The sequence below is a fragment of the Schistocerca piceifrons genome, chromosome 4, assembly GCF_021461385.2.
Source record: "Schistocerca piceifrons isolate TAMUIC-IGC-003096 chromosome 4, iqSchPice1.1, whole genome shotgun sequence".
Lineage (NCBI taxonomy): Eukaryota > Metazoa > Arthropoda > Insecta > Orthoptera > Acrididae > Schistocerca > Schistocerca piceifrons.
Window position 1 is genome coordinate 65,382,649 of NC_060141.1, and position 23,420 is coordinate 65,406,068.

Consider the following 23,420-nt stretch of genomic DNA (forward strand, 5'->3'; position numbering starts at 1 on the left):
TACTGAATGAAAACTTGACAAGTGTATACTACATCTGATGTGTTAACTGATGAATTAACTTGCTGTACCAGGGAAGCCACGTTAAATACATAGATTAGGAATGGTTGCTTGTTTACACGTTACTGAGTTATGCAAAATGAGCACAAAATAACGAACTGCAGAAATAATTTGTATGCTTTCAAAGTAAAAATTTTCTAGAGCTCCCAATAAATTGAAACTAACAAGTACTTCATGCCACATTGGCACTATGTGGATGCAACAGCTCACTCCCTCTTCCATGTGTTGTATGTGTCCATCCTGGACCAAAAAGGACAGACTGATTTTCTACAGCAAAGCTTCGCATATAACAACAGTTACTCTTAGGCGAATTTTTCGGCTTTATAAGCTGAAACATATGCTCAGTATCTCAGAAATATATCAATTTGTGTTCTAGGGACTTTGTGAAAATCCGATTACTCTTAATGGCAACATCTTATATTTCTCATGTAAGGTATCATTCGACCTTCAGACTGATAACTCTTAGCAGAGTATTGTAACAAATTATGGTAGTAAATCTCTCTTGCTCAGAATTGAAATATAAACAGAGCTGCACTGGATATGGTTTCAACATAAATGAATTTTAATACACATTTTCAATGTCAGGATGTTATTTCTACACAAATAGAATCTTGGTCAGATGGCACTTTTCGGACTGCATATTTTTAAAGAAAGTTTAGAAGAAGAACATTACATAAGACATAACGTTATATGAGACCACTTGCTGCCTTCAACAATGTAGGAAACATTATTAAATTAAGTTTTAATACAGATAGTTTCCAGCATACATTCAGAAATGACCTAGGGAACGTTCTCCTGAAAAAGGTTATTTTAGACATTTTACTGGAGACGCACCCTAAAATACTAATTTCATTGCTGGTAAGAACTGAAAATTTACACACACACACACACACACACACACACACACACACACACACACACACAATTGCTGAGTAGTGAGAAACATACTTGAGTTAATGCACAATGTAACCAACACAGGAGGGGGCAGTCTGTGCACTCATATTTGTTTATCTCAAAATTACAATGCAAAGACGTGTGGTGCATGAGAGCAAACACACTTTTAACACACAAATCCCAAACACTGATTTATGATCTTAAGTCTAATAAATATTTCTAAAAATTCTCTGCAATGGGAAAAGAAAAAAATTCACTTGGAGTAATCCAAAATGTCTTCATTTAAATTATTTTTTTTTTTTTTTAAATAGCTAACCTCTTGATAGCAACAGTCAATGAGATAGTAAGAGTTCATAACTTTTAATTGTGCTTCACAGTTTTGTAACATAAGAAATGAAATAATATTAAATTTTTTGTTACACTGTAACAACACATTACATTTCAATGACAAGAGAGAATAGAGATCCACAACTGGGAAAATTCAGAAACTGGGATAGAGAGGAGGAATACTGCTTAACTACTGTATTAAGATTCTGAATTTACAGGCATGACAATTTATGGAAGTTAGAATTTGAAAGGTTTTACCTTCCTAAATAAAATAGCACAAAATTTAGAGATACAGTAACAGTCATTATAAAACAAAAGTACTTTCAGGTAAGTACTTTTATTTTAACCCACTAATGATAGTGGAAAAATGAGAGTTTCAACTTTCTAAGGCCACTTGGAAATTTGGTTACACGTATGAAAACAAAACCACTTTCTCCCAACATTATCACAAGAGAGAATCCATCCAACTAACCGAAGTACATACAACTATATCTGCAATCTGTTTACTCAAACAATATAATAATATTTGTTCTTTTACAGTTAGAATTCCAGTTTCTTAGACATTTAGGTTGAACCATTATGCATGACACTGGAACGACCAGCACTATCTTTCACCACAGAATAAAATTGTATATATATAATTTAGGTCCCTACATTGAAGGAACTAACAGTTTTGTTTCAATACGCAGCATGTTTCACATATCTGAGACTTCTTTTATGGACTTCCACAAGCACACACGTTGATACACAGCTTGAAGCTAAAGCTCTGTCAACCATACCGTCACATTCAATTATTTATTGTGGTGGACTCAAACTGAATATAATAAATCTTCTAAGAAAAGAGACAGGCAGGTTCATAACTTATGATTTGAGGTCAGCCACGTAAGTCCTTCATACAGGCCATCCCCTGTAGTCGCACATGAGGGTTGGACGTACCAATTACGATCTCTTATTCGAGTGAGTCCCAGTTTTTCCTGGATTTCATGAGGTTTCATAGCTGTTAACAAGATACATAAGAATCAACATAACAGGTAGCATTCAGAAAGAACATACAAATAACAATCTTAGAAGTACAATCTTCTGTATTGTTTTCAGGTATTAAGACTAAGTGATTTTGATTAGGTTTCCCTTTCTCATTATTTCATACCAATTATCCACTACAGAACATATTTCATAACAAACATTCTTTCCAGTCACCATATCTTATGGTAATGCGGCACACTCCACCAAGGAAACAGTAGTAGCCCCAATAGCAACATTAGTGGTAACATGTGTAAAGGACAGATCATTAATCACCAAATAGATAAGCCACTGAGCAATGCACAAGCATAAGAAAGGGATGGGGGAGTACAGATGATGCTTACCCTTTTCCAGAAGTATTTTGTCTGAGCTAGCAAACACACTTGTTCAACTGAGGTAGACACAGTCACCACTGTCTCCTGACACCAACAGTTTGGTGCAGCCCCTCTTACAAGTCCCTCCCTCTCCCTCCCCCTTGCCCACTAATGATCATCTCTCAATTTCTTCACAACACAGGTGATTTATACATAGTAATAAAATTTTCTATGGAATAATTGGAATTAATAAGATTTTTAAATATGTCTTGCAGAAAAATCTCTTACTCCTACTACATAATTCACTGATGTCTGTATGGAACTCTAACTCTCCCTGAATTAATGCTGATTAACTTTTAAAAGCTAATTTCCAGACGCTACTCTTGAAACAATTGACAATGAATGAACCAATATTTGATGGGACTAGCAAACAAGCATAGTGTCAATACACCACAGTAAAAATCTGTGATATTCCATTCTTGTCATCATCAAGTTGTGTCACTACCTACTTCCAAATACGATACTCCTCTAGTCAGCTTAGCAAGCAGTCATTCTGAATTTTTGTCTCAATTTGGTCATACAAAACACACCAGTCACCAATTGTACATCTGCTTGAACCAACTGTCATGTGTCCCCTGTCAGAAAGTCCCTCACAGTAGTCCTGCAGCCATCCATCTGCATTTAGAAATAGGAATTATCCAAATATGACTTTTTCCGGAGCCTTTACAAACATTCTATTTTGTCTAGTTAGTCCAAAGTGATATGCTATGCCAGTTCTTCATGTGGCACCAACAAACCCATCAACAGTATGGATCAGCTGCTAAACTATATTAGGGTGCAACAAAAAACAAGCGATTTTGAGGTAAATATCGAAAATCTGACCCCCTCATCTTCCCTTTGTTTGTTTTGTTTTGTTTCAGGGCACAAAAACAACTGGGGTCATACACACCCAAGTCAAAACTATAGAACAAGAAGACAGTGAGGAGTTAAAGAAACAACAACACATCGATTCCAATTGACGTAAGAGGAAGATAGCTAAACACAGGGACGTGGTGAAAGGGCTACAAAAGACACCAAACAGAAAAAGAGGTCCAAAACTAAAAATTAAATGGACTTCACCATATTGCTTTGGCACATAAAAAGTAAAACATGGTCTACAACCCGCGTGTCATTTGCTAAAATGGCCAGTAACTCAGACGGCAAACCCAAGCGAGAACAAACAGTTAAAAAATGGGCATTCCGCCAGGAAGTGGCAGACAGTTAAAACTTGGACGCAATGCACACGAAGTGGTGGGGGAGCACTGCTTATCAAATGATGATGGCTAGAAAGGCACTGCTATGCAACCGAGTTAAAATGACTTCCTCCTGGTGGGAGGTCTGAGAGGAGGTCGCCCAAGCTGCTGCGAGAGGCTTAATAATCCTGAGCTTATACCCACGAAGGGAGGCCAATGGCGATGCCAAATGGACACCACCTCCTGACAGATGGCAACAAAGAGATCATTGGAGGGAATATAGGAACTAGTGGGCTGAGGTATAAGGACTACAGCCTTGGCAGCAGTGTCAACAGCCTCATTTCCTGACAGACTGACATGACCAGGAACCCACTTAAACATCAGAGTGGCTCCACCATGACAGTTTTCCTGGACCCACTGCACTAAGGGATGGGCAGTGCACAGTGCACATAGATTTGGAAGGGCACAGAGAGAGTCTGAGCAGACACACAATAGAAAAGTGTGTCGCTGGATGTACCCCATGGCCTGGTACAGAGCGAAGAGCTCGGCTGTAAATACTGAGCAGTGTGCTGGAAGCCAATATCGAAAGATGTGGGCACCAATGACAAAGGCACACCCAACGCCACAGTCCGTCTGAGGGCCATCAGTGTTCACAAAGGTACTATCACAATGTTCCATGTGAAAAGGTCGTGAAACTGAAGGCGATAGAGTGAGGATTGAGTAGTGTCCTTAGGAAGCAAATGAAGGCCAAGGTTAACATGGGCCGCTTCATGAAGCCACGGTGGTGAAGGGTTCACACACACCAGGAAAGAAGCAGGTAGTGTGAAGTTAAGCCGCAGGAGTAAGTGCTGAAAGCGGACTCCAGGAGCACAGAGAAGAGGAACATGCCCCATACTGGCGATCAAAGGAATCATTGAAGGAGGCGACATAGGATGGGTGGCCACACATAGCAGACACATGGCATGCATACCTGCTGAGGCGCTAGGACAGTGGTAGTTCAGCAGCTTCAGCATATAGACTCACAACCGAGCTAGTGTAAAAGGCGCTATTGGGCAAATGGATGCCACGATAGAGGATAATGTTCAGATGGCCTAAGAGGGACGGATGTGCAGACCCATAAACAAAACACCCATAGTCTAGTTTTGAATGGACAAGGGACCAGTACAAATGGAGGAGGGTGGTGTGATCTGCACCCGTGGAAATACCATTGAGGACATTGAGGGACTGCGTAGAGCGGGCTGCAAGGTACGACACATGGGAAGACTAACAGAGTTTCATATCTAACATTAGCCCTAGGAATTTCATAGTTTCAAGGAAGGAAGAGCAACAGGCCCAAAATGTAAACATGGTGAGAGAAACCAATTACGCCACCAGACATTCATACAGACGGATTTGTCAGTGGAGAAACGAAATCCATTGTCGATGCTCCAGGGGTAAAGACAACCAAGACATTGCTGAAAACGCCGCTCAGTGGGACAGGTCCATGCAGAACTGCAACAGACGGCAAAATCATTAACAAAAAGCGGCTGGCCAGTGTGGCTGAGCAGTTCTAGGAGCTTCAGTCTGCAACCACGTGACTGCTACAGCCACAGGTTCGAATCCTGCCTCGGGCATGGATGTGTGCAATGTCCTTAGGTTAGATTAGGTAGGTTTGAGTAGTTTTAAATTCTACGGGACTGACGACCTTAGATAATAAGTCCCATAGTGCTCAGACCCATTTGAACCAATTTTTTTTTAACAAAAAGGGGGCCAGACATGGCCAGCAGGAGAGACGCCATTATAGGGTTAATGGTAATAAAGAGGGCGACACTCAGAATGGAACGCTGAGGCTCACCGGGTTCCTGGATAAAGGTATCCAACAAGGCAGAACCCACACACACCTTGAAAACTCTTTTAAAAATTCCTGAAGGAAACAGGGCAGGCCGTCATGGAAGCCCCACGTGTAAAGAGTACGGAGGACACCAATTTCCCCAGCAGATGTCATAGGCCTTCTCCAAATCGAAAACACGGCCACAGTCTTGGATTTCCACAGAAAACCATTAATGACATAGGTAGACAAAGTAACAAGATAAATTGCGAGGCTCTAGCCGCCATACCAGCCAGGCATGAATCATACATTCCATCACCTTGCAAACACAGCTGGTGAGAGAGAAGGGGCAGTAGCTAGAAGGAAGGTTTTTATCCTTACCGGCCTTAGGTATGGGTATGATGATGGCTTCACACCAGCATCCAAATGTGGTTGCACCTATTCAGCAGAAAGTGCGTGCCTGCAAGAGAAAGGTGCACCAATATCTGAATGCGGACAGCATCTGGCCCTGGGGCACAGGATGTGGATGAACTGAGAGCACGATCTAGCTCCCTCAAAGTAAAGGTGGCATTGTAGCACTCACGATTCTGAGAAGATAAGGGTATCACCCAAGCCGCCTCCGCTGATTTCCGATGGAGGAAGGCAGGGTGATAGTGGGAAGAGCTCAAAATATTCGCAAAATGGCGGCCCAAGGAGCTGGAGAGAGCAATAGGGTCCACGATGACACTGTCTGCTACTGTCTAGCCACAAATTGGCGAATGGATCTTGGTCCCAGAGAGCAGTCGGAGGCTGGCCCACACAACAGAGGAAGGGGTGGAACTGTTAAAAGAACTAGTGAATGAAATCCAGCTAGCTTTTTTGCTATCCCAAAGAATGTGGCAACACTTTGCAATTATCTGTTTGTAATGAATGCAGTTTGCCATTGTATGATGACAGTTCAAAACACGGAGAGCAAATCTCCACACACGAATGGCGTCGCGGCATGCCTCAGTCTACCAAGGGGCTGGGACACGGTGTGGTAAAGAGAAAGTGTGAGGAATGGAATGTTCTGTAGTAGTAAGGATAACATCTATGAGATATTCTAGCTGGTAATCATAACTGGGGAAATCTTGTTCTCAGAGGTTGCCAGGGAGGAGTAAAGCTGCCAGTCAGGCTCAATAAGCCACAATTTGTGTTTGCATGCAGGTGGGGTAGGAGTAAGAAAATGGATAGCAAATGGGAAATGGTCACTGGAATATGTGTCAGAAAGAAAGGACCACTCAAGATGATGGGCAGTGGAGAAGGATATGTCTAAATGGGAATAGGAGTGCAAGGAGTAGGAAAGGAACGTGGGTGCCCCAGTGTTAAGGCAGAGGAGGTTAAGATAATTAAGGTGGTCAGCCAACAGCGCACCTCTTGGACAGATTCTGGGGAACCCCCAAGGGGATGATGAGCAGTCACCAAGTAGCAAAAATGGAGGAGATAGCTGGCCAATAAGCCGAAGAAAGTCTGCCTTGGTGACATCGAATGATGGAGGGACATAAATGGTACAGAGGGAAAAAGTCAGGTGGGGAAGGAAAAGGCGAACTGCAACAGCTTGAAGATAGGTAGTCAGGGAAATGGGCTGACTATGAACTCCATCCCATATAAGCAGCATGACGCCCTCTTAATGTGGAACGCTGAAGCTCAAAGTGGTTGTGGGGACACAATTTTGTTTCCTGACAGAAGATTATAAGAGGACACTGCAATGCTCAAAACAGCTGTAAATCCTCTTTATGGGACTGTAGGGTGCGAACATTCCACTGGAGGAGAGTAATGATGAGGAAGAAATGAAGGGGGTGTCACCTTGGCAGCTGCCGAGTAACAGCCTGCAAAGACTTGCTGCTACAGGGCACAGAAGCAGGAGGATCCTGCTCCATTATGCCCACAGAGGCACTGGCTTGCTTGTGCTGTCAGGCTGTGGAGTCCAACAAAGAAAAATGGTTGATGGTGCGCACCAGCGACACGGTCGGCCGGGCTAAGGAATCATGTGGCAACACCGTCAAAGAGGATCTTCGAGTTGGCAAAGGAGAACACCGTTTGCCTTTGTTGGATTTCTTCAAGCCTTTCTGGTTAGTAGAGGAAGACTCAAGTGTTGTTTGGCTGGAGGAACGTAGGAAGTCTTCGCAGGCGTACTCTCTCTGTTCTTTCCAGCGTACTGGTTGTGTAGCTGGTGGCTTTGCCCCTTGAGGCGAGAGTTTGATGGCTTTTTGCACAGCTGGATGGGAGGATGTCAATGCTACCTTAACACTGGGCGATTTCACAACCTCAGAGCTGAAACTGTGGTCACATGTCTGTGTGGCCATGTCCTTCATGGAACCAGAGGTAACAAGAACAGAACTAGAAGTGCCAGACAGGATAACGCAGGGTTTGCAACAAGCCAATAACTTGCGAGCGACTGGGTAATGCACTTTTTCCTTTACCCGGATCTCCTGGACAGCGCGATCATCAAGATACATGGAACAATCCCGAGAGGAGGTGGCATGGCCGTCATTGCAGTTGATACAGCAGGGAGAAGGAGACGGACAATCACCCTCATGTGCATCCCTACCGCAGGTTACACATTTGGCTCGGTGTTGTCAAGATGTTCTACTGTGGTTGAAATGATAACACTCGTAGCAATGTATCGGGTTCGGAATGTATGGTTGGACTATGATAATTTCATAGCCTGCTTTGATCTTGGACGGAAGCACCACTCTATCAGAGGTGAGAAAAAGAGTGCGGGTGGGCACTAAGGAAGAATCTACCTTTTTCATCACCCGATGGGTGGCAATGACACCCTGATCACAGAGGTAAGATTGGATTTCGACCTCGGTCAGACCATCGAGCAGCCTAGGGTAAATAACACCACAGGAAGAATTCAGAGTTCTATGGGCCTCAACATGAACTGGATAGCCGTTTAGAAGTGAGGCAGCAAGCAGTTGTTGTGCTTGAGAATCAGAAGTAGTTACCAAACGCAAACTGCCATTCCATAACGAGAGCAGGATTTCACAAGGCTGGCAATGGCACTGCCATTCCATAACGAGAGCAGGATTTCACAAGGCTGGCAATGGCAACAGCTTTCTGAATAATAAATGGATCTCCCGTTGTGAAGGACTGACCGTCTTCGGTACATAAAACCATGAGGAACCATCGTGCAGCTCAAAGGGTCTTTGAATTGTTAGCCTTATTCTGTCTGCATTTCGTATACATTTATTGTGAAGATGATTGGCTCATTGCAAGAAAATCCCCGTGATTGTCTGCGTTTCCGATGGTGCACTTCTTCCAAGAGGGGGCCCCCATCACAAGGGGGCTGCGCCTGCCTTAGGTGATTCTTCGCAACTCAGGTCACACCTCCCAAACACCTGACAGAGGGACCAATCAGCAATTTTGGAAGGTAGCAGCTCAGGCAATCACCCCTTCCTGGGCCTGGCCTATACCAGGGGGTACCTGTCGACCCGGGGCTGGGAATTACATGTTACCCAGTCACCTGGTATGCGTCAGACAAGTGGGCCGGATGTCAGGAGTGCACAGGGGGGAATAAGAAAAAGAGGAACCTAAAACACCGAAGCAGAGGAATGAGAGCAGAAGGAAAACTAAGAAAGGAAAAAGCAACGAAAAACAGTGGTGAGAACTGTCTTACATCAGCGACAGACAATGTGGAACATTCCCAATAACACCCCCGCCATGTTCCCCAAGGTAGGGGAAAAAGAGTAGCAAGAGGATAGACATACAGCACAGAAGGGAAAAGATGCTGCAAAGGCTGGGGCCCCGTGGTAGCCAAGCACAAACCTGTCAATGAGTGGCGTGCCTCTTGGGGGGGGGGGGGGGGGGGGGAGGTGTCCTTCGTTTGTACCTGCAATGAGAAGCCCAAGGTACAGTCCAGCTTGGCCAATGACTGACTGACAATTTAGGTACCAACAATGTGCTTAATTCATGCTGCCAGCACGGCTTTCTCACCTTGTCCCACCCAAAAAGAGTTGCTTGTATATTTGTAATATGGAAGTAGTGTTTATTTTTGAAGAGAGCTTGACTTACATCACATACTATTGGTATTCTTCTTTGTGAGTCAAGCTTAGTTGGTTCCAATGCACTCTAGTCAAAAACACACACACACAACTCAAACAAGGGGTTCTTATTTACAAATATTTCTTTCCCCACAAGAGACGAAACCTTGTCGGTTCTGCTGTTGCAGCGGCAGAGGAGAATGATGTTTCATAGGATGAATTAGAAAATCCATTTCTTCCCGTGTGCAAATACACTTTTCCCATGTCAAGTGACAGTATACTTTCCCTCAGAACTGTAAAACTTATCAATTGTTTGAATGGTAAAGGTTTTATATAGTGGCATGGAATGCCCCAGCACTTGGTGGCAGGGGGAGGAGGGGGAACATGTTTTCAGAAATATCATTGGTGTGCAGCAACATGTACGCTGCATATTTTCGTGTTACGAAAGTAAAAATTCAAATTCCACCATTAGACACAGCATGTTAATTGATATTGTGATGCATGTTTGCAAGCCAATCATCGTTCCCATCATGTCATCTCAACAGCCAATGACAGCAGAAATTCATAGCATAGGACAAGTGATGTAGCGAGCCAATAGCAACATCACTGTTAAGTGGTGCAAACACACCAACAGGAAAAGTCAATGGTTTAAATTAATATACATAGTGTAGCGACTAGAAAAGCTAACCCTGCACACATATTGGTCTTTTTCTGCATGTGTGACCCTTTTTTTGGGTTTACGGAATGAAAACTGAATCTAACCTGATCAACATTCATCACACAAATGTGCCAGTAAAATTTTAAATAATGACATAAATGTCTGGTCTTCTGGGCTCGAAATTCTTTGAAGTGGCTAGTCCTCAAAGTAATTTAAGAAATTCATTGCACATTCTCACACGTAACATAATTCATCTTGCGCAAAAGTAAATTTACTTTGAAAGTAACACTTTTCAACCATTCACAATATTTTCCCATGATCTGCTAGAAAAATGTTCACGTCAGCAGTTGCCAGATGACAGACGTTACTGCACATACTCAGCTATGATGAGGTAGGAAGCCCATATGTTCATATGTATACAGCATTATGACATCTTACATTACGTTATAAAAGAAACAGGACATCAGAAGATACTCCAAGTGCATTGGAATTTCATAAACTGTACTAAAATGCATAATTCGTATGTCCAGATTCACAATGAAGTAGGTGGCAACCTGATATTAAGCTACTCAGTGTGGTTTTCATAATGCAGATTTTCTTGGACTACCAGTACTGTACTATCCCACGTTTGGTTCTTTATTATGACAAAACGCCACACATGCCCGAAGATGAAAGCAAACAGTTGCAACTTGCCAATAGTGTGGAATGAAACAGTTCTTTCCAAATACATTGACTGTCTTTGCGGAAAACATTAATGAAAGTGAAAGCAAAATTTCTGTAGCAAACCAATAAAAGTAACTTTATTATTTTGCAAGGTGAGTAATGCAATTGCCAAAAATGGGGAAATAAAATCGGAAAACTGATGCTGATAATATATTTTAGCCTTCTGTAATTATGTATTCACTTGATAGCTCCCAGATACAGAAATCCATTTTGTTTTCATTTGACGTTAAAGCTGTAAATGAAGAGGAAACAGCAAATCACTAAACATAAACACAGGTCACGGAGAGACTATCCCCTCTCTACAGCTACTTGACTGCTCTGCACACGTGTGAATCTGGCAGCTTGGGCACACCAGAAAAATGTTTCCAGGTAGCATCTGGTTGCTTGCTGCTACTGCTGATACAGCTAACAGTCACATTTCAAGTGGCTAGAAGTGGGAGAAGTTACTGCTCATATGTGATTCAACTCCGCATGCACGAGCCCACTGGCAGCTGCTCAAATGGACCTAACATGAACAATAGTGATGTCACAATCATAGAAAGCAGTTTTTTGATATGAAGTATTGTATAGTCTTTCTCTTAAAGCCTTTAACACGTTTTGCTGTTGGCAGATGCTGGTGTGTGCACTGTGCTTTGTTGTTGTTATTGTTGTAAGTGGCACATTTTGTTTCCATCTTAAGTTTTCTTTTGGTTCTCTCTCTCATCTGTTTTAGTGTTGAAGTATTATTTGCGGAATACAGTAAAACTATTTGACATGTAAGAACAGATAAACATGTCAAATATACAAAAATTTAACTGAAAACTAAAACAATGAAAAATTCCTGCATTTTTCCCGGTTTTCTCCCAGACAAAGAAATTCCAAGTCTTCCCGGATTTTTCAGGGCATATATACCCTGTTCACTCTGAATAGCAGAAATGGTCAGAAGCACGGAGAATGGGAACCTGTCATCAAAAAATGAAATTCCATTCTCCAAGGAAAGAAAGATACTGGTGGAAGAGGAACTGCCACAGATATGGATAATTTTCAGGAAATTGCTTGTCACACTGGAATCTTAAGATGGCAAGAGTATTCCATACAACAAAAAGGGGCACATGTCTTAAATAACGAATCTGGTTCCACAGGATGCTGCCACTCAGTTGACTTAAGTCTAAAATGAACAATATCTGAAATCTTTGGATTTTGAAAACAAGACAGTTTAACAATGGGACACGTTCTGGTTGAGAGATCCAATATACAGGGTGATGCAGAGAAATGGGAACATTTGAAGCTGTTGATGGCAGCCCTGCAGATATTCAGCAAGTGGGCAGTAAATGCCACACCACTGAGTAGTAACAGACATTCCACACACTGAAGTAATGGAGCAGTGTAACGCATGCAATTACTATATGTGCATATTACTGATGTGGTGACTGTGTTGGCAGTTGCACAGTAATTTGTTGCCACTATCAGGACCAGTGCCACTCAAAATGTGGGTTCATAACTTTGAAGAGAGAGTTTCAGCTTGTGGAGAGAAAGGGAGGAGGGTGAAGACATTTGCATATACTTGAGAAAATAATGATGCTGTGCAAGCTGCAGTGGTGAGGAGTCCTTGTCATCTGGTGCAAAAAATTGTGTCATTTGGGCTCTGATATGAGAGCATGCAAAGAATGCTCCATAGCCTTCAATTTCATCATTACTGCCAAGACTAAGACTGAAGACAACATCACCAGCATTCCATCAAAAAAATTGTAGCATTACGTGCAAAAGTTTCAGAATCGACTTACTGAATATTTACAGTGACATGTGCAGTGCTTAAATTATATAAATTTTAAAAACTGATGCCTAATGAAACTTCCACTGTTGGGAGAGAGGGGGAAACAGGAAGAGGAAGAAAACATTAAGAGGTTCTTTTTGTGGGTATGTGGTTGCCTAGCATTCTGTTGTGCTGTTTCAATTATAGAATTTCTATTATCTTAATTGTAACATATGGTATATTCAGTTGCCAAGAGGATCTAGAAGATACATTCCTGATGTATCATGTAACACCCGAGGATGAGTATTCCTGCTTATATTGGTCAGTATAACAACAGTTAAAAACCATGCCCCAGGTCACCTCATTACCCAATAAGAGAACAACTCCCATTCTGTTGAGGGAGTGATTTCATTCATACTAAGTTCCACTAGGTACTGTTTTGTTAGGATTAAAAATGGCATTGTTCACGGTTTGTTCCATGGGAATCATTCCATCGACAAGGGGTTGTGTAACGGGAAGCATACCACATGCTTAATGCACTACCAATGTCACAGCAAATAGCAACTCACAAAATTGAAGCAATCGCACTGGGTCTACTTCCCACTGCTTACGGCCAGTAAAGTTTCAGTTATTTACTAGACACACCTGGGTTTCCAGTTTTTTAGTGCAGTAAAAATGACAATGTTTTGACAACAGTGAGGCCTTGATAAGGACTTGCCTGCACATGAGCAAATCACTACTGCTATTGCAGGGTGCCTACACAAAAACAGCAAGCTTCTTGGACAGAAAGGCACTAGTCAACTGCCTTCTATAAGAAGTTCGGTCACACTGGACAGCCAACCGATTTGAAAGACAGCGAGAAACAAACCAGGTTGTGAGCCATGGGGACTGAGACAGCGTGTGATGGGATGTATGCAATCATTTGCTGGTTAGTTAGCAGTATGTTACATCAAACTGTCACTATTCAGTTGCTGTTGCTATATTAGAATACATTCACAGAACATTTATTTAGTATCAGCGTGTCTAAAGTATAGTTAATATTTTGGGGTGGGTCTTACTTCTTCAATAACTTATTCCTATCATCCATAAAAAAATCAATCCTACTGTTGGTTTGACCAAAGTAGTACATAGTCCTACTGGAAATGATATGCCACTGCTGCGGAAGCAAAGGGAACTTCACAGCAAACATAAACATAGCCAAAGTCTTGCGGACAAACAAAAATTACGCGAAGCGAAATGTAGTGTGAGGAGGGCTATGCGAGAGGCGTTCAATGAATTTGAAAGTAAAGTTCTACATACTGACTTGGTAGAAAATCCTAAGAAATTTTGGTCTTATGTGAAAGCGGTAGGTGGATCAAAACAAAATGTCCAGACACTCTGTGACCAAAATGGTACTGAAACAGAGGATGACAAACTAAAGGCCGAAATACTACATGCCTTTTTCCAGAGCTGTTTCACAGAGGAAGACTGCACTGTAGTTCCCTCTCTAGATTGTTGCACAAATGACGAAATGGTAGATATCGAAATAGATAAGAGAGGGATAGAGAAACAATTAAAATCGCTCCAAAGAGGAAAGGCCGCTGGACCTGATGGGATACCACTTCGATTTTACACAGAGTACACGAAGGAACTTTCCCCCTTCTTGCAGCGGTGTACCGTAGGTCTCTAGAAGAGCATAGCGTTCGAAAGGATTGGAAAAGGGAACATGTCATCCCCGTTTTTAAGAAGGGACGTCGAACAGATGTGCAGAACTATAGACCTGTATCTCTAACATCGATCAGTTGCAGAATTTTGGAACACGTATTATGTTCGAGTATAATGACTTTTATGGAGACTAGAAATCTACTATGTAGGAATCAGTATGGGTTTCGAAAAAGACAATCATGTGAAACCCAGCTCGCGCTATTCGTCCAGATACTCAAAGGGCCATAGATATGGGTTCCCAGGTAGATGCCGTATTTTTTGACTTCCGTAAAGCGTTCGATACAGTTCCCCACAGTCGTTTAATGAACAAAGTAACAGCATATGGACTATCAGACCAATTGTGTGATTGGATTCAAGAGTTCCTAGACAACAGAACGCAGCGTGTCATTCTCAATGGAGAAGTCTTCCAAAGTAAGAGCGATTTCAGGTGTGCCGCAGGGGAGAGTCGTAGGACCGTTGCTATGCACAGTATACATAAATGACCTTGTGGATAACATCAGAAGTTCACTGAGGCTTTTTGCGGATGATGCTGTAGTATATCGAGAGGTTGTAACAATGGAATATTGTACTGAAATGCAGGAGAATCTGCAATGAATTGACGCAGGGTGCAGGGAATGGCAGTTGAATCTCAATGTAGACTAGTGTAATGTGCTGCGAATACATAGAAAGAAAAATCCTTTATCATTTAGCTACAATATTGCAGGTCAGCAACTGGAAGCAGTTAATTCCATAAATTATCTGGGAGTACTCATTAGGAGTGATTTAAAATGGAATGATCATATAAAGTTGATTGTCGGTAAAGCAGATGCCAGACAGATTCATTGAAAAAATCCCAAGGAAATGCAATCCGAAAATAAAGGGAGTAGTTACAGTACACTTGTTCGCCCACTGCTTGCATATTGCTCACCAGTGTGGGATCCGTACCAGATAGGGTTGATAGAAGAGATAGAGAAGATCCAACGGAGAGCAGCGTGCATCGTTACAGGGTCATTTAGTAATCGCGAAAGCGTTACAGAGATGATAGATTCACTCCAGTGGAAGACTCTGCAGGAGAGACGCTCACTATCTCGGTACGGGCTTTTGTTGAAGTTTCGAGAACATACATTCACCTAGGAGTCAAGCAGTATATTGCTCCTTCCTACATATATCTCGCGAAGAGACCATGAGGATAAAATCGGAGAGATTAGAGCCCACACAGTGGCATACCGACAATCTTTCTTTCCACGAACAATACGAGACTGGAATAGAAAGGAGAACCGATAGAGGTACTCAAAGTACCCTCCGCCTCACACCGTCAGGTGGCTTGCAGAGTATGGATGTAGATGTAGATGTAGATGTTGAATTGACTTATGCATATAGTTATAGGGCATTCACCAGTTAACTTGGAATCCGAGCCATGGTGCAACTCAGCATTTTTCACATTAACTCACCTTGCCTGAGGCGACAGAAGTGGAAAGTACCACACTAAAATCCTGCAAGTGACTAATGATTGAATCCATGATTTTCGTATTTGCAGCCTGGCACTTTACCACCAAGCCACGCCTATCATTAAGAGTTAGTGCCTGATTAGGTTTTCCGTTTTGACCTTATGCTCCAAATGATCGCTCTTTCTATTGCACCTAATCTTTTCCTTTCTTCTATTTTACCTCTTGCAATGTGATTATTAAACGATAGTTTCAAACCTTCTAATATTCTTTTGCTTTTGATTTTACTTTTCACTACATTTCATTAGCACTTACTGTAGTAGTATCATAGCTTTTCTGTATTTCTTTACTTAAGAGAAATCAGTCTTGTAACATCAATTAGAATCAAAATTCTCTAGTGGAACATATTCAAGTTCTTAAAAATATACAATTTATTTACATAAAAGGTGTAACTGTTCTTAGACACACACAGACACAGACACAGACACAGACACAGACACAGGGAGAGGGAGAGGGAGAGGGAGAGGGAGAGGGAGAGGGAGAGGGAGAATACAAATTCCACATAAAAAGAAAACTAAAAACAATGAAAAATTATTGACTTATTCACAAAGTAAAGAAAAAACCTTTGGTACGTAACAAAATTACATCTCTGGACACTTAATTCTCGAACTATAATACCTCCACTCAGAACAATCATAATGTTTAGTCTGTTGGCAAACTCTTGAGTGAGCAGTGCTGTTGGTGAGAAAGTGGCCCCTCCTGGAAGAACCCTCCAATTGCCCTACAGGCACACTACTAACTGGTTGTTCATTTCCTGTCTACCAGTGTAATGCAGCCTGCGGTGATTTATGTCAATTCAGTTCCTGTGATTTTAGTTACCAGTGTCAGTCAGTTCAATTTGTATGTTTAATGACATACTTATTTATTCCGAAGTGATAGATAAGTGTACTACATCACAAGAAAATATATACAATATGGAGACAAGGTATTTGTAAACTAAGGAGCATTTGGACACAAAAACAACTGCTGGCTGATATTGTCAGCCAAGGACAGTACTGACAATATGACACATTAGAAAAAAATATGAAAATAAAACATGGTTTACTGGAGTCAGCAAGAAAGATCACCCAAATTCTGGGAGGAAACCCATCATTATAGATGGCTTTACAAAATTGGTACTTCGAGAAACAACGACAAATCAAAAAACATTGCACACATATCACAAATCACTTATTGCTATAAAATACAAAAAATGCATTTTCCTGAACAGAAAGATCTTGTGAGCATGAGTCTGCATGGAATGGGATTTATCTGGAAGAGTTCTGTAAGTGGTAATTGAGTGGTCATGCAAATAATCGATAGAAGTAAGGAAATTAAAAAAGCAAGGTGGAAAGTTATTTTATATCAATAAAACTTGGGGTGACCCTTTCATCTTGTGGCAAGAACTCATGGGGCACTATACTGTTCAAATCTAAGAACATAGTGAGGATAATCTTCATGTTTCACTGCACTTATCAATTTTTTTTTTTTTTTTCCCCAATCTTGAAGAGCCAGAATGCTACTGCTGGGATGACTGAGTCTTAATTGCATCACCTGTTACCACCCATTTCAGTAGTTCTGCATTGTTGTTGACTTCATCTAGCACCTCCTAGGCAACTGGCATGCACTACTGTTTTTGTTCAAAGTTCAACAATTTTGGAACCAGCGCACCCGAATCATCAGAAACAATTTCATGAAATGAGCCAGTTGACACGCCATCACCATCAGCAACTACTCTGATTGTGATTCGTAGTCATTTCTTTCACTTTTTCCATGCTTTCATCATTTAATGATGTGCAGCAGCACCCAGCATGCTAGACGTCTTCAAAGTCTTCACAGCCTTCTTCTAAACACTTACACCGCTCGAAAACTCTTGTTTTACTTTACCCCTAGTAGATGCACCAAAAGTAATATCTAGCATTTCTAAGACTTTGATGCACTTTATTCCATTCTTATAGCAAAATTTAATACAACTTACTCATTTTGAAGCAACACACATAACACCTGTTACTACCAAAACACATGCAACCTCTTTGATAGCCGACGATAGACTAAATAACTGATATGCCTAACTCCGTACAGACAGTTTTCAGAAATGTTTACCAACACAATGACAAAAAAAAAGCTATACAACCCAAAATTACCATTTCCCCATTACTTTTTGAACAAACCTCGTATAGTAAGAATTATTGTTTCACTGAAACATGAAAAGGAAAGTTGTCTTTTAGTGGAAACACATCAAAGGATTAAGCTTTTAATTCTACAGGCTAATTGCATTATATTGTCATAGACTTTTGAATCCTAACATATGAGGTCCAGTCCTATTTAAATGTAATTTAGTCTATAATGCTGTTTTTCAGAAGAAGGCAATCTTCTTCTTCATTTCGTATAGTGTTAACTCATTTACCTAAAAATAAACACTGCCCAGACATATGTGCGCCCTGTGAGGGCACTGATTTAAAGCGTGTGTTGCATAAGGGCTGGCGGAACAATGTTAAACAGCCGTAGACGCACCCTGGATGTAGCTGGCCAGTCAGAGCGGGGACTTGACTGCTTGCTCAGGAATTTACAGACAGACTACAGTAAGCATCTGAATACCCTTCAATTGCAATAGTAATAATAATAATAATAATAATAATAATAATAATAACAATAACAGTAATAAACACGATACAACAAAAACTAACAATTATTATTTTACCAGTAATTCAATACTGGAAGGTAATGAGTACCATAAAAACAATGGAAGGAGTTAAGGTAACCATTTAAAACATAGTTGAGGTATGTGCTCATCTACAGCTCAGTATCTCAACTACACTGTTATAACCCTATAAAGTGACGATGATTAATTTTGAACAGTGTATGCCTCCACAGCCAGCCCAAAGAGACCGCCTCACGTCAACACAGACAGCAAGCAAAGCAGCTGTATGCAAGCCAGTGTGCTGGGCCCATCAGCCATTCGACTGTTTAACAGGACTTACGGATTACTTCACTGTGATACTGTATCTACTGTTCATACTGTTTACTACATCACTCAGTTGGTGGGAATTCTGGTGTGTGTGTGTGTGTGTGTGTGTGTGTGTGTGTGTGTGTTTCATTATGTGGCTACATCTACTCCTTCCACTATTTTGTTCTGTACCAGTAAACAACTTTGTCGCAAACTTACCATCTGGAAGGTCCTGCTTATTTGCAAATATTAGTATGATTGCATCTCTCATTTCCCTGTCATTTATTATCCTATGAAGCTCTTGTCTTGCTTCATCAATTCTGTCTCTATCAGCACAATCAACAACGAATATAAGACCTTGCGTGCCCGTGTAGTAGTGTCTCCATAATGGACGTATTTTATCTTGTCCTCCAACATCCTGAAATTCAAACTGCAGTTGCATGAAATGTTCCCAATATTGGCTGCAATAAATATTAAATCTGAATACTGCTTGTACTATCTACAGCCTATCAAATTGGCAAGAATCGAATTGCTACATCTACAGTAACTTTGATAAAAATCTTAATTAAAGTTCTAATAATGATGCTAATATGTGAAAAATGATTGGTAAAGCAGAACTGGAATATGCTCATCATCTGCTTGACTGCTAACAGTGTTAAAAAAAACTGGAAACTAATTCACACCTTCCAAACTAAAATGACTCACTACTGGATGGAATAAACACACATGACACAAGGCAAGTACAAATAGATGATGCAGCAATGAGCTACACCACTAACACAAAATCATAAGGGAATATTTAAACGTGACAACACACATAATGCAAATTCTTCAGAAAACCTATTTATGACTTAACCAGAAAGTTATGTGATGGTAACTCCCAGTTAATCAACAAAGTCACATTACTTGTACTACCAATCATCTTACTCTGAAGAATATATCGACAACCTCCATTTCCTCTGGCCTCAAGGACTTATAAAAGCTGGAGCACTGTTTTTCTTATAAATATCATTAACCTTGCACGTATTTTTAAGTATATGTAGAAGACCACCAAATATGATGCATAATTAAATGTTATAGTAAGAAATGTGGGGTGCCTGATCATTATATACCAAGAACACTGTTATAGGAAACAGCAATACAACAACCAACTGAACACCGTACTTTCTATGTACGAAAGGAGAATGTACATGCACATAGTGTCTATCATCAGACCATGATTTGATGCAACCACATTCATTCAACTAGAACTTTTATCTCTGCAAGTTTGAAAGGAGTGAAGCATAATAAATTATGCCACTGACAATTAACAACTTTGTAAGTTATAACTCTGAATCGATATTGGTTTGGTTGGTTGGCCGATTTTGGGGAGGAGACCAAACAGCGAGGTCATCGATCCCATTGTATTAGCGAAGGACGAGGAAACCATCCCGACATTTTTCTGAAGCGATTTAGCGAAATCACAGACAACCTAATCAGGAAGGCAGTATGAGGATTTAAAGCATCATCCTCCCAAATGCAACCACTGCGCCACCCCGCTTGGTCAGTATTGGAGTTCGTTTAAATATTTTCTACAGGAGCCATACAAACAGCAGATATGACCGATACAGTGCACTTTGTATGTGGAAATGAAGCGAAAGACAGGCAGTAGAGTAGAATGGCATACTGCTGGAATCCAACCTCAGGTGTGAACATTAAAGTTTTCCTCTGCTACATTAATCCCACATTAGGTTTGAGTACGATTCGAGCCTGGTCTCTTCCACAAAAATGTTCAGTCCTGTTCGTCAGTTGATGGTAATTACTTAGTGATTTACTAGATTTCTGGTGATAATTAAGGAGTTGTTTTAAATATTAAAATTTCCCTACGTTCTTCTTGATCACATGAAAAGAGATAACGTCCGCCTCGTGCTCTGTCTTCTTCATATATATTTTATCTTTTAGTCCGGACCAATAACTAATAGGAGTAAAGACGAAGGCCACCTACATCTTTTGTTTCAAATCATTCTCATCTGCCATTATGTATCTATGACAACAAATTTCATTTCTTGGCCAAGAACTTTTGTGGATTCACGTTGTTCATGTATGACCAGTTCATCTTCCTCTGGAGACTAGTATATACATTTTTTAAAAACTAAGAATACTAACGTTCCAATTTTCCCACGTGACAAATACTCTATCGGCAATGTCATAGCAAATGAGGGCTGTATTGCTACGGAGTACCTTAAAAGCAGAGAGAGAGAGAGAGAGAGAGAGAGAGAGAGAGAGAGAGAGAGAGAGAGAGAGGGGGGGGGGGGGATGTGTGCACAATTTTTATCCTAATCCATCTCAGTACCTTTAAGAAATGTGAGAATGTGATACCCTTTTAATACTTATACTTTTGTCTGGTTACGTTCTTGAGGAAAGAACTAAATATCCTTTGTCCAGTCATTTAGGACCAAGTGAATATTTGTGGAATCACACTACTTTACAATCCACCAACCCATTCAGCCATAATAAATCGGCATTTTTGTTTTAAAAACAATTCAAATTTTTTAGCTCAACAGTTGTTTCTCTTTACTTCCAGCAGAGTTGTTAGCATAAAGATCAGTTTTAATCACAGATACTGATGGCACTTACATGTTAAGTCAACCACAAGAAAATTCCACCAGTCAAGGTCTAAGTATTATATGGGAGAGACAAAGAGCGTCTAAGAGAAGAAGAAATGGCACTTAATTGTTTTGTTTCATTTGGAAGACTTATTTGATCCAGCTCTCAATACTCTTATATACTGAGCTGGTCTCTTGCTGTGAGAGGAATTATTTTTCAAGTACTGGAGAGAAGTTACAGCAAAAATTCCCTTAAAAGAAATATAATGCCTGTACATAATTACTAAGTACAATGATGTTATTACCAACCCCAGTGCAAGAAGTCAGTATTGTACAAAAACTTAAAAATAAAAAGTCCATACGAAGTATGCAAGACCCCTTAACCCCTTAGCTTACAATGTCGTGTGAGAGACTTAGTGTGCCGACCCCGCAAAACATCAACTAGACATGTCAGAGACGTGGTACGTTTACCACGCCGAACAAGCGCATGTCGTGTGAGAGACGTCGTCGGTCAGACGCGCCAAATGTAACCAGAACGTCTCTCACAAATTGCGGAGCTGATCGAGTACACGCAGCATACACAAAGTGTTCTTCGCCGCATTTGGACCTGCCGACATTACAAAAATATTCACAATGTTCCCGGTGCGTAGCAAACGTGTTCACGAGGAGAGGGAGACTTGTGGTGGCATAGCCAACAATGATTTTGCAGGATATTTTGACAGCGGCAGTGACAGTGGTAGCGACATTTTACCTGCTGTACGAAAACGGTGTAAGCGGCTAGTGATTGAAGATTATACTGACGAAGAAGAGCAAACCTACTAGCAACAATCAGAGTCGTGGATGTGGCAAAAGGAATACAATGAACCAACAATCTGGACATACACAGAAATTCCCGGAATAAAGGAAGCAGTTTTACAGCACATGAGTACCAGCGTAAGAGAATTAGGCATTTTCTATGTAATATTTAATAGTAAATTTTGGGACAACATCTTAACTGAGACGAATAGATTTGCACAAGATGTACTCAACAATGAACAGAAGAGACGAAAAATAGACCAAAAGTGGTCTCCTATCGGCTGTAATGAAATAAAAATATACATTGTGCTATGTATAATCATGGCTGAAGTAAGGAAACCGTTGATTCAGATGTATTGGTCTAGGAGGGCCGTTGCAGAAACGCCAATATTTAGGAAGAAGATGCCATTCAGGAGATTTCTGCACATAAGTAGATTTTTGCATCTAGCGAATAACAGTTCAGCCAACAACACAGATAAGCTGTACAAACTAAGGCGAGTCATAGATATGTTCAATTAAACTTTTAAGGAAGTGTACACAATGCAAGAGAATATTGCCATTGATGAATCATTAATGAAATTTAAGGGGCGCTTATCCTACAAACAATTTAACCCATCAAAAAGAGCGAGGTTTGGTATTAAAACTTATAAACCGTGAGAGTCAAGTTCAGGATATTGCTATGAATTTAAGATATACACGGGTAGTGACAATGTGATGCTAGTGGTGGTGTCTCTGTAAGTGTAGTTCTAGAAGTATCACAGTCGGTATTACACAAAGGGCATACTGTAAATTTATAAATACCGGTTTTCTTCACCAAAACTTTTCAATACCCTCCTCACCAATAAAACTAATGTGACTGGAACAGTGCGCTCAAACAGAAAAAATATGCCCACAGACTTCCTGAAGGCAAAATTAAAGAAGGGAGAATATGCAGTGAGGAGTTGTAATGGAATATTGGTACTAAAATGGAAAGATAAAAGAGACGTTTACATTCTTTCCACAAAACATTCAACAGCAGAAATGACTGCCACAGACACACCTATCCGCAATGCGTTGTGGAAACCGAAATGTGTCGTTGAATACAATAGAGGCATGATTGGAATTGATCGCCAAAATCAGATGCTCGCATGATTCCCTGTGATGAGAAAATGTGTGAAA

The 23,420-nt window shown here is 40.8% G+C and overlaps 1 protein-coding gene across 4 annotated transcripts in view; it reads right to left on the reverse strand.

Moving 5' to 3' along the window:
* Positions 1-982: 982 nt before the first annotated feature.
* The window catches only part of LOC124794667 (ADP-ribosylation factor 6), a 118,552-nt gene continuing 96,114 nt past the window's right edge, over positions 983-23,420 (reverse strand). For all 4 annotated transcript variants that reach the window (XM_047258199.1, XM_047258200.1, XM_047258201.1 and 1 more), the window contains exons 4-5: positions 19,102-19,300; positions 983-2,275 (exon numbers count right to left, since the gene is read on the reverse strand). In XM_047258199.1, coding sequence (XP_047114155.1) covers positions 2,133-2,275; positions 19,102-19,300 — 342 coding nt within the window. In that variant the 3' untranslated portion in view covers positions 983-2,132. The remainder of the gene's footprint in view (positions 2,276-19,101; positions 19,301-23,420) is intronic.